This window comes from Balaenoptera physalus (assembly GCF_965194825.1).
Source record: "Balaenoptera physalus genome assembly, chromosome: 15".
Taxonomy (NCBI): domain Eukaryota; kingdom Metazoa; phylum Chordata; class Mammalia; order Artiodactyla; family Balaenopteridae; genus Balaenoptera; species Balaenoptera physalus.
The window spans coordinates 44,502,388-44,515,687 of NC_138894.1; the positions used below are offsets into that span (position 1 = coordinate 44,502,388).

The 13,300-nt window shown below is 35.6% G+C and overlaps 1 protein-coding gene across 22 annotated transcripts in view; it reads left to right on the plus strand.

The window, feature by feature from the left end:
• The window catches only part of WDPCP (WD repeat containing planar cell polarity effector), a 420,975-nt gene that overhangs the window by 317,735 nt on the left and 89,940 nt on the right, over positions 1-13,300 (plus strand). The window contains exon 16 of one of the 22 annotated variants that reach the window (XM_082426581.1): positions 423-490. The exons of 19 other annotated variants lie outside the window; for them this stretch is intronic. In XM_082426581.1, the coding sequence (XP_082282707.1) occupies positions 423-484 (62 nt within the window). In that variant the 3' untranslated portion in view covers positions 485-490. Of the gene's footprint in view, positions 1-422; positions 6,295-6,927; positions 8,025-13,300 lie in introns of those variants that run through there. 2 more of the 22 variants (XM_082426587.1, XM_082426580.1) reach the window with 2 other exon arrangements.

Sequence of the window (13,300 nt, forward strand, 5' to 3'; positions counted from 1 at the left end):
AAAGTAATATGAACTCATCAAAAAAATACAAATTGTACAGAAAAGCACAATATAGTCAATGAAAATCCCTCATGATCCACTCCGTCTAATCTGACCAAAAACATTACTTGCAACAAAATACCTTTTGTGGTCTAAATTTCAATAAGGTAATAATTCAAATGTCTAGCTTTTAGATAAGTATTAAAGGTTTTAATACTTGTACCATGAATTACCAAATTGAATTCCAGTCAGTGCTCAGATTTGAGGTAAAAACCTTTCTGTAATTACTCAGTAACTTAGTATTCCATAGTGACACTTCTAATTTTCATATCTGAACGGATATGAAGGCTATGTCAATGGATGGAGGCACCCTTAAGGGGCATGAGGTAGTCTAGTCTTTATCTGTGATTCAATTGAAGGAATCTTGGGTTTTTCTTTTTGAGGTGGACCAAACCACAGAACGATGTCTCAGGAAGCCTATTTATCTGACAAGAAGAAAAGATAAACACCTGTAAGTTGATGTTTAAAGCCCAAACTAGTTTTGAAGTAACAAGAAAGGGAAAGCTAACAGTTCAAATTTCAGTCACTTTTCATCTAAACCCATCAATGTGTGCACTGGTCCATTAATTATGTGGCCCAACACAAAATGATATGTTAGTCATCCCTTTTCTCCTAGATGACAGATGTGAGGTAAGATTTTAGTTCAGGAGAAAGAAAGCTATTTCAAATACTTCACCTTTTGGTCTCAAGAATTTACCTAAGTCATGTATGAAAATGAAAAACTACTAATTGAGGATCAAACGAATTGTTTTGTTGATCACTCTATTTAAACCAAAATAAAATTGGAGAGGAGTGATTTAAAACGTATGATTCTAATGGACCCAGCTTTTCTAGGTTAATAAAGTATTCTAAGCAAAGGTTAGCAAATTATTTTCTGTAAAGCTCCAGATGGTAAATATTTTAGAATTTGTGGGCCACACAGTTTCTGTCAACAACCATTCAACTCTTACTCTGACATTGTGCAAAAGCAGCCATAGACAATATGTAAATGAAAGATCAAGGCTGCGTTCCAATAAAACTTTCTTTATGGACACTTAAATATAAATTTCATATAATGTTCACATGTCACAAAATATTCTTCCATTGACTTTCTTCCAGTCATTGAAAATGGAAAAATTCTTAGTTTACAGGTTGCAGAAAAGTAGGCAGTGGGCTGGATTTGGCCTGGCCATAGTTTGGCAACCCTTGTTCTAACAGATTATTTTGGTTCTTGTTTTGTGAATTTATTTCTACGCTTCAAAAGAAAAATATATCACAGAGATTTTATTAAAATCTTGCTCAAAGTATTTGATAGATTTTTTTTAAACCCTATCAATGAGTTGCTAGAATAAATAAGTGGAAACAAACACTGCCGTTTAAAATATTTCTTCTAGATGAACCTAATTCAATGCTTTTAGATGACATTATTGTTGTAGTAGTCCCTAGTAGAAAACATAAGTTTTCAGTATAAAATCTGGTTCCATTTATTCTGTTTTAAAATTTCCTATGCTAATAAATTTTCAGTAAAAAAGCAATTAATTTTGGCCATTTCCTAAATTACCTATTTTAGATGAGTATTAAGTATGTGTGAGTTATTAAGTATTCTGATGACAAAAGTTAATTATACATGTGTATTACATAAAATTCAAACATTGATGAAATGTTTAATTTGGGAAAATAAAAACTCTGTATAATACCACCTACCATAAAAGGAATCTTAACATATTACATATTTTTCTAGCTTTTCCCTTTTCACATATTTTAAGAAAATATGGTAATACATGGTCATATATTACTTCCTGTTTTACAAATTTCCTTTTAAAAATTTTTAACAAAATATTTTGGAAAGCTACAAGTCTATATGTAGATTGACCCCTTTCTTTTTTTTTTAACAGTTATATTATTCATTTGTATGGATATACTATAATTTGTTTAACCAGTATCCTACTGCTGGATATTGGGGTTATTCCCTGTTTTCATGAAAATCACTGCTGCCAGAGGATTCTGAAAAGACAGCATCACTGTAGTATTTGAATCTCCTTGAAACTCCTCATAAAACAGAAATAGCAAATAGGATAGTAAACCCCAAAATCTATCTGCAACAAAATCTAGTGACAACATATTCTTATGAACCCCAAAATATAAGTGGGTTGGAACAAATCAGCAGTAGCTACAAAATGTACTAAAATCTTTATGGATTCACAAAGACCCCTATTGGGTGTTGATGCAATGTGATTGCTACCTAGTGTTGTGAATGTCAAAGTGAAGAAATCCAATGAAGCTCTGATAAATGGTGGAAGTAACTAAGACTCTCTTAAAGTAGCCAAATGCTTTGTCATCTAATTAGGGACATGCATGAATGGATGAATGAGATTCCCACTGTCCCTACCTACTATCCAGCAAAACCACAGCCAAGGAAAGAGGTTTGGCAGAATCAGTGGGGAAATGAGTCCCCGTTGAGCTTCACTCTAGTCTGGCACAGTGAAAAGACTCAAGAGGTGTATAAGTGGGAGGCACCCCCCACCCCCCACCACATCCCTATGAAGGGGTGGTATGGGGCAGCCTTGTAGGCCACCTCTGAAATACCACTAGTTTTACTGTTTTTTCACTGACCCAGTAAGGGGATTGGAAGGGGTAACCCCCAAGGGGCCCTTGCTTCTGGCTCCAAGCACCCAGTCATACCAGCCAGGCACAACTCTAGGGCCAGGGCCAGGTAGGGAGCTGAACTGATACTGTACACCTGTGATACGTAATGCAGGTGTCCTGAGGGAGGACAGAAGGCTCCCATGGAGCAGAAGAGCAAAAGCTCACCTGATCTTGATCTTCAGCATGAATACAGACTTTGAAAGCAGGAACACACACACACACACACACACACACATATACATACACATATAATAATAAAGAAAGATTTCATGGGAGAAGCAGAGGGAAGGTAATGGACTTATTATGGCCCCAAGAAAGAACTCAAGTACTACCTGGAAAATTTCCCATGGCCATTCTTAGAACAGCAACAGAAACTGGAGGGGACACTGGGGGCTCTAATTTTTGGGTACAAAGGAACTGTGGGAAGATATGGAAGTACTGGAATGGTCTAGATTCTAGGTCCTATAAATGTTTAAAACTAACAAATCAAAATACTTTTCCTAGATAAATCCCTAAACTGAAGAGAAACACTTGAGAGTAGAGACCAAATTGAGCATAAAACAGACAACAGGGCCACAGAAAGAAAGGTTGAAATTAAAGGGAAGAATATAGGTGCTATGGTCTGAATGTTTGTGTCCCCCCAGAATTCATATATTGAAATCCTAACCCCTAAGGTGATAATATTAGGAGGTGGGCCTTTTGGAAGGAGATAAGGTCATGAAGGTAGAGTCCTCATGAATGGGATTACATAGTACCCTTATAAAAGAGGCTCCAAAGAAATCCCTCACCTTCTTCTGCCATGTGAGGACACAGTGAGAAGCTGGCAGTCTACAACCCGGAAGAGGCCTTCACCAGAATGTGACCATGCTGGCACCCTGATCTTGGACTTCCAGCCTCCAAAACTATAAGAAATAAATTCCCTGTTTATAAGCTACCCCATGTGTGGTTATTTTGTTACAGCAGCCCTAATGGACTAAGACAACAGGAGACCATATTTTTGACTAGTTGAACACAACAGACTCATGAGCTAGCTCCTGAACTATGAAGATAAAAAAGTTATCTTGGCCCACACTGCCTCTTCAAAGTATAGAAAAACAAATTTCCCATAAAAATGAATAATAAGAGAAGACTGGGTGGGATAGGGAGGGTTGGAGGGAGGGAGATGCAAGAGGGAAGAGATATGGGGACAAATGTATATGTATAACTGATTCACTTTGTTATAAAGCAGAAACTAACACACCATTGTAAAGCAATTATACTCTAATAAAGATGTTAAAAAAAAATAAGAGAGAAGACTGCAATCAAATCTCATACAAAGTTACTTCTACAAAACAGAATAAGATGCAGAATACTTACCCTATGAACAGTGAAAGCACTCCAGAAAGATCTGGAGTGCCCATGAAGTGCCCACAAACAGATGAAAACTGACCCTAATATTCTAAAATCAGCTTAAATAAATTCATACAAAGATAGAAGTTATGAAAGAACAACATAAATCAGTATAAGAGGAACTCAGAAATGAGATGATTATAGAAGCAAGATTTTTTTAGAGGTGAAAGAACTAAGAAAATAATTAGAACTAAAAGGAAAAAATCATTTCAGAAATGAAGTTTAGACTGGAAGAATCACAAGACCAAATAAACACAATGCCTTATGATAAATAGAGAATTTAAAGGAGGAAACACTTGAAAATTTTAAAAATCAGTGAAGGAAACCATCAACAAAATGCAAGAGCAACCTTCTGTGTGGGAGAAAACATTTGCAAGTCATATATCTGATTATGGCTTAATATCCAAAATATATAAAGAACTCAATCACTTAAGAGCAACTCAATGACTTAATAGCAAAAAGACAAATGATTTGATTAAAAAATGGGCAGAGGAACTGAATAGACATTTTTCCAGAGAAGACATACAGATGGCCGATGGGTACATGAAAATGTGCTCAACATCACTAATCATCTGGGAAATACAAATCAAAACCACAGTGAGATACCACCTCACACTTGTGAGAATGGTGGTCATCAAAAAGGCAAGAAATAACAAGTGTTGGTGAGGACCTAGAGAAAAGGGAAGCCTGTGCACTGTTGGTAGGAATGTAAATTGGTGCAGCCACTACAGAAAATGATATGGAGGTTCCTCAAAAAATTAAAATAGAACTTCCATATGATCCAGCAATTCTACTTCTGGGTATAAATCCAAAGGAATTGAAATCAGAAACGCAAAGAAATATCTTTACTCCCATGTTCGTTGCAGCATTATTCACAATAGCCAAGACACTGAAGCAACCTAAGTGTTGCTTCATCCAACTGATGAATGGATGAAGAAAATGGGTCATACACACACACACATATACACAGTGGAATATTATTCAGCCATTTAAAAAAAAGAATGAAATCTTGCCATTTTTGACAACATGGATGGACCTTGAGGGCATTATGCTAAGTGAAACAAGTCAGACAGAAAAAGATAAAGAGCATATGATCTCACTTATACGTGGAATCTAAAAATGAAAACGAGCTCATGGATATAGATAACAGATTGGTGCTTGCCTGAAACGGGGGTTGGGGGTGGGGGTGGGCAAAATGGTTGAAGGGAGTCAAAAGTACAAATTTCCAGTTACAAAATGAATGAGTCATAGGGATGTAATGTACAACATAGTGACTATAGTTTGGTATTGCACATTTGAAATTAGCTAGGAGAACGGATCTTGAAAGTTCTCATCACAAGAAAAAAAAATTGTAACTATGTAAGGTGATAAATGGATTTATTATGGTGATCACTTTGTAATGTATACAAATATCAAATCATTATTTTGTACATCTGAAACTAATGTAATGTTATGTCAATTATACCTCAGTAAAAAAGTGTATATCTTGAATAAAACTTAATCTGAGGAAAAAGTGAAGGAAGAGGTAAAAAGGACTCAAGAAAAAGTATTAGATATAGATAGACAAAGAAGATCCAACATATGTATAATAAGAGTTCCTAAAGAAGAAAACCCAAAGCAATACAACAGAATAAATAATTAAAAACTCTAAAGAAAACTTTCCTGAAATAAAAAATACTTTATGACAATCTCTAGGTCCATCCACGTTGCTGCAAATGGCATTATTTTGTTCTTTTTTATGGCTAAGTAATGTTCCATTGTATATATATACCACATCTTCTGTATCCATTCCTCTGCCGACGGACATTTAGGTTGTTTCCATGTCCTGGCTATTGTAAATAGTGCTGCAATGAACAAGACAAATATCATATGATATCACTTATATGTGGAATCTAAAAAAATGGTACAAATGAACTTACAAAACAGAAATAGATTCAGATGTAGAAAACAAACATGCTTAGCAGGGGGTAAAGGGAGGGGTGTGGAGGAGGGAATAATTGGGAGACTGGGATTGACATATACACACTACTATATATAAAATAGGTAACTAATAAGGACCTACTGTATAGCACAGGGAACTCTTCTCAATACTCTGTCATGACCTATATAGGAAAAGAATCTAAAAAAGAGTGGATGTATGTATAGGTATAACTGATACACTTTGCTGCACAGCAGAAATTAATGCAACATTGGTAAATCAACTATACTCTAATGAAAAATTTTTTTAAATACTTCGTACTACAAAATCCTTTGGTCATTCAGGCAAAAACAGTAAGTCCTTATAAAGCAAATAAAATCAGCTTATGATTAATTTTGTATAGCAGCAATTTATTCCAGCACAATACAGTAATATATTTAAGATACTCAAGAAAAGAAAATGTCAACCAAAGATCTTATGTTCAGCCAAAACAACCCATTATTCCCATGAGCCATTCCTAGGAAATCTAAAAGAGAGATTCAGACAACCAAAATAACTGAAAGACATCTACATGAAGACCAGTGGTTAGCATTATAAATATATCGACCCATAAAACTAAGTGATGAAACCAGTCACAAAAGGACAAATCCTGTATGATTCTACTCATATGAAGTATCAAAAATAGTCCAAGAGAAAGTAGAAAGGTGGCTGCTGGGACGGGGGGGGTGGGGAATTAGTGTTTAATGGGCACAGAGTTTCAGTTTTGCTAGATAAAAAAGTTCTAGAGAACTGCTGCAAAACAATGTGACTATACTTAACACTAGTGAACTTTATACTTAAAAATATCGATAATTAAGATGGCAAATTTTAAGTTGCTTCTTTTTACTACAATAAAAAACTAAATGATATGGGCTTCCCTGGTGGCGCAGTGGTTGAGAATCTGCCTGTCAATGCAGGGGACACGGGTTCGAGCCCTGGTCTGGGAGGATCCCACATGCCGCGGAGCAACTAGGCCCGTGAGCCACAATTGCTGAGCCTGCGCGTCTGGAGCCTGTGCTCCACAACAAGAGAGGCCGCGACAGTGAGAGGCCCGCGCACCGCGATGAAGAGTGGCCCCCACTTGCCGCAACTAGAGAAAGCCCTCGCACAGAAACGAAGACCCAACACAGCCAGAAATAAAAAATAAATAAATAAATAAAAATTACAAAAAAAAAAAAACTAAATGGTAGTTGTAGAGGAGAGAATGACATAACACAGTACAACTATCAAAAAATGTGGAGAAATGATAAGGGTAGAATAATTACCATGATTGCCTTATAGAAGCTGGCTGGAAGTAAAAGGGATATCACTTCAAATCTGACATTGGACACAAAGCACCGAGCTGATCTCCCTGTGCTATGCAGCTGCTTCCCACTAGCTCGGTGCTTTGTGACCACCTAGAGGGGTGGGATAGGGAGGGTGAGATGGAGGCACAAGAGGGAGGGGATATGGGGATATATGTATACATATACTGATTCACTTTGTTATACAGCAGAAACACAACATTGTAAAGCAATTATACTCCAATAAAGATGTTAAAAAAAAATCTGCCACTGGAGAAGGATAAAGAGGAAAATGGGCTAATAGCTAATTCCAGCATTGCTCAGAGTAGGGGACCAACAGATAGTGCTCCCCTTTTTCAGGTGCCAAGGGTATATAAAGGTACAGATGTAATGTAGACATAAATGTAACTATCAGAATAAATACAAAACTTCCTAAGTACTAAAAGTTTAGATATACACATTAAATAAGGCAGATAACATAGACTCTGTGTGTGCACAATGAAAAATATGACAAATCTAAGGCCAAACATAAATATCATATATCAACAAATATACATTAATTTATCTCATTTATAAAAAGAAAAAGGTTTGGATTATCTAGGGAAGCAAAATCCAACACTATACTGCATGCAAAATAGACTCATACGCTCTCACTCTCTCAGGGAGGGGGGAAAGGAGGGATGGAGGGAAAGGGAGAAGGGGAGATTTTCAGAAAGGTTAAAAATAAAGGGGGGGCTTCCCTGGTGGCGCAGTGGTTAGGAATCTGCCTGCCAATGCAGGGGACACGGGTTCGAGCCCTGGTCTGGGAAGATCCCACATGCCGCGGAGCAACTAGGTCCGTGAGCCACAACTGCTGAGCCTGCACGTCTGGAGCCTGTGCTCCGCAACAAGAGAGGCCGCGATAGTGAGAGGCCCGCGCACCGCGATGAAGAGTGGCCCCCGCTCGCCGCAACTAGAGAAAGCCCTCGCACAGAAACGAAGACCCAACACAGACAAAAATAAATAAATAAATAAAATTCACATAGGTCTTAGATTTCAAAAAAAAAAAAAAATAAAGGGATAAAAATGTGGACAAATACAAATTAAAAGAAATGAGAGGTCACACTTTTGATATCTGATAAGGCACAATTCAGACCAAAAGAGAGACAAAGGAGGATACTTTCATACTGCTAAAAGATGCAATTCACAATGAAGATGTAACAGTTATGGAAATTACAAACAACACAGCAACTGCTTTCATCAAAGAAATTACAAGAGATGCAAGGAGAGATAAAGAGAACTGCTCTATCAAAGGAGACTTTAATATATCTATCTTAATGTAAGAAAGATCAAGTGGACAAAAATTTAGGAAAGAGAAGACCTAAATGACCTGATCAGTGAATTAGATCTTTTAGATCTATAATAAACTCTGAACTCTGATAGTGGAGGATATACCTTTTTGTAAGTGCTCACAGAAACATTCAGGAAAACTAGCCATATCTTAGGCTACAAAGAAAACTTCCATAAACCTGTAAATTGGAGAGAGTAGAAATAACATGGAAACTATGACCTTTCTGAAAGCAATGAGACTTGAATAATAAAATAAAAATTAAAAGGCCTGTCACTTGGAAGCTTAAGAACATAGTATTGAATACTTCTTAGATCAAGTTAAATTGCAAAATTTCGTAAAAATAATGAAAATCCAATATATCAATGTCTTAGAGTTATCAGAGGAAAATGTATAGCCTTTAATACTTATATTAAAAATGAAATTCAAAAAATCAGACATAACTTTAAACACTTAGGAAACAACAAAAGAAATCCTCCCACTCAAAAAAAAAAAAATGAAAGAATAAAATAAGAGGAGAAATTAATTTCTAGAAATTAAAGCTAGAAAACAAAATCAGTAGAACTTTTAAGTCTAAAATTTGTCATTTGAAAAAAATCATCATAAACAAATCAGTAGCTAACCTACTGATTAATGGGGAAAGGAAGAAAGCACAAATACACAAAATCAGACATGACAAATGGGGAATAATTATTGAGACAGAGGAAATTTTAAGTATCATAAGAGACTATTTTACATACCTATGCAAATAAATTTGAAGTCTTATTTAGAATGGGTAATTTCTAAGAAAACCACAATTTACCAGACTAACATCAAGTCTTAAATGGCAAGTTACCTTAGAAGAAAACAGAAAAACTAAAGCACTCCCCCCACAACAAAACTCCTGGCTCAGGTAATTTAATAGAAAAATTCTACCAAACTTGTAAAAATCAGATTATTCCAATGGCTCTTAATTTTTTTCAGACCATTTTAAAAGGAGGAAAATTTCAAAATTCTTGTTATGAGGAAAGTAAACCATTGCTCTTAACCTATCAAAGACTATACCGCAGACCATTCTCACTTACAAATGCCATTGTAACAACTCTTAGATGAAATGTTAGGAAATGGAATCCAATAGCACATTTTAAAAGTCATGACCAAGTGTGTTTTATTCCCATTTGCAAAACTGGTTTTATGTTAGGAAATTTATTCATATTCATAGACCTAAGGAATAAAAACATGATCACCTCCACAGACACAAAAAAAGCATTTGACAAAATCAGTTCTCCCTAAGTTAACTTACAAATTTAACACTATGCATATAAAAATACCATCAGAATTTTTTCCCCTGAGGTCAACATGTTAATTGTAAAATTCTTTTGGAAAGATAATAAGCAAGAAAAGCCAGGAAAATCGTGCAAGAGAACAATGAGAAGGAGCTGGCCCCACAGACATTGAAACATACTATAAAGACTCTATAGTTAAAAGTATTATATTGCTATCCCAACAGAACAGAGTAAACAATCCATGTGGAGATTTAGTATATGATAAAAGCAATTCAAATCAGTGAGGAAAAGATGAACTTCAACTTTTTAATAAGTGGAATCTCTATAACTGATGACTATATTAGGATTCACTCCTCACACCACAGTAAATTCCAGAAGGATGAGGGATTTAAATGTAAACCATTTAAGTACTAGTAGAACACATGGGTGAAGTCCAGTATAAGCTGGGAATGGGGGAGACTTTCCTACAAATGAATGGTAGGCAAAATGGGTCCCCCAAAGATGTCCATATCTGAATCCCTAGAACCTATGAATATGCTATGTTATGGCAAAAAGGGACTTTGCAAATATAATTACAGTTGCAGGGAGATTATCCAGGTGGGCCCAATCTATTAGATGAGCTAGAGAACCTTCTCTGGCTGGAGTCAGAAAGATGTGGCAGTAGGGGAGGTCAGAAAAATGTGAAGTGTGAGGGCTACCCTGGTGGTGCAGTGGTTAAGAATCCGCCTGCGAATGCAGGGAACACGGGTTTGAGCCCTGGTTTGGGAAGATCCCACATGCCGCGGAGTAACTAAGCCCGTGTGCCACAACTACTAAGCCTGCGCTCTAGAGCCCACGAGCCACAACTGTTGAGCCCACGTGTAAATATGAGATGTAAATATAGTAACATTGATGAAAAAATCACTATAGATCTGAATTTAAATTGACAGTATCAGTATACACTAATGATGTAGTTTATATTTTGAAAAATTTTTAAAACCAGTGCCACAACTACTGAAGCCCATGCACCTGGAGCCCATGCTCCACAACAAGAGAAGCCACCACAATGAGAAGCCCGTGCACCATAATGAAGAGCAGCCCCCACTCTCTGCAACTAGAGAAGCCCGCGCGCAGCAACAAAGACCCAACTCAGCTAAAAATTAATTAATTAATTAAAACAAATAAGCAAACCTTTATCTTAGCTGTATCACTGAAAGGTTCTAGAGACAATAACCATTCCTAAATCAAAAGGCACTGCTAGTGCCCAGATTGTTGTCCCTAAATACCATTTTTCCATTAAAAGGATTGAGAATTTCTTGGCAAAAAAGCCAATTCCTGCTCTGGAGCAGGAAATGTTTAAGATGATCTTGGAACATTTTTTCAGAGCAGAAAGCAGGGAACGTATCAATGACTAATGGTAGGGTCATGTCGAAAAGACATAAAAACTAACTTGAACAGAGTCCACTGGCTAAAAATGGGATATTTTGAACATCAATAAGGATAATCTCTGTGATGGATCAAAACATATATGTTAGAATTCAGATGACAAAATTAGAATATTACCATTTTGCAAACTCAGATGAACAGAGTATACAATCATCATCCCTAACTACTAACCTTACAAAAAGAGAGAACCAGAAGTTATGTACTTTTTGATGGAGGCCATAACATTATATATGAAGAATTCTTAATCTCCCTCCCCTCCAAATAAATAAATAACCGAAGTCTAATCAAGTCCCAATATCTAACTACTAATTTACAGGGAAATACAGGGGTCAGAAGGACATGTTAAATCACCCCAAAAAGATTCAATCAACAAAATCCAGATTGTGGGAAACTCTGTGGGACAAATGACCCAATTTTTAAAAATGTGCAAGAAGAGGAAATAATTAATCTAAAGATTAAAAGAGTCCTTCAGAAATTTATAAACCAAACTCAATTTGTGGACCTCGTTTGGCTCTTAATTCAAATACACAAACTTAAATATATATATGACAACTAGCTAGCCAGGCGAAATACTAACTGGATATTTGATGATTTTATTTCTGTAGGGGTGTGATGATGGTATTGTGTTATGTTTAAAAAGGGGAAGCCCTTATCTTTTAAGAAATATATTATAAAATGTTTCAAATAAAATGATCTGTCTGGGATTTGCTTCAAAATAATACAGTGGGTAGGGTGTGGAAGTGGATGGGGATGTAGAACGCTGGCCATAAACTGCTAAGTGCTAGATGATGGACAGCCAGCTTAAGGGGTCATTATACTGGTCTCTCTGGTTTCAGACGTGTTGAAATTCCATAATAAAATGTGTATTTTTAACAACAAGCTGGCATAAATATTTTTGTAAGTACCTATGATGCTAGTGTTTATACAGGATAAATTTCAAGATACAGAGTTTCTAGGCCAGAAAGAGTATGAATATTTTTATAGATACTGCCAAACTTCCCTTTAAAAGGGTTTATTTACCAACAATACACAATCAACAATGTGCAAGATGCCCATTTCTACACACCCTCACCAACAATCTGAAAAGTTAAGTGACCTGCCCAAGATCAGATGGTATGACCTAAAGAAAACCTCATATAATGATCAATAATTATCATATTGCCTGAGTCAGTGGTTTACTAATTGGAACAGTTTTTAAATTTGTATATATAAAACTTTGAATAAAAGTCCATCCTCTACCAGTTATAAAAAAATCTTACCAGTTACAAGTTAATAAAAGTTTAGAGAATACATGAAAATTCCATAAATGAAACTAGGTTTCCATTAATATTAACTCAAAAATAAGAGTAAAGAATCCTTGAAATTTAAAGACTATTAGTAAGTCATTTAGTAAATCATAGTTAAACAAGACTTCAACTTTACATATTTTGTAGCCCTCATATTTCACTGTAAGATTACCATACATTTTGAGGAAATGTATAGAAATAGAACAATGATAACTAGTATCTCACAACTAAATTTCAGTTGTAGAAAACCAACTGCTTACCAAGTGAAATACAATAAACAAATTTAGTGATTCTTGATATTCACTACATTTTCTAACCTGGGACAAACAATGAAAAATGAAATTTGATCTTGTTTAATAAGATTTCTTTTCCCACCAAATCACTCTGGAATAGACTGTTTCAAGTACCTCTTTCCCCTGTGATAGACATTGATAACATATATACACTGAAACTCAACACATCAATCAAAACACAGTAATGATTAACTGAAAATAAAATTCTTATGAAGTACTTTAATCTCAATATATTTACATCACCCCAAAGAATGAGTTATTATTTATTTCAGTTGAGGTGCATCAACTTATATCAAAGGTTTTAAAGGATGACACAAGAAACCCAATGTTAAAATGACAAATTTTTACTCATAAAGTTATTATGATAACAATTAATAATATGGTTACTTTTCCTATTTGTGCTTACATATT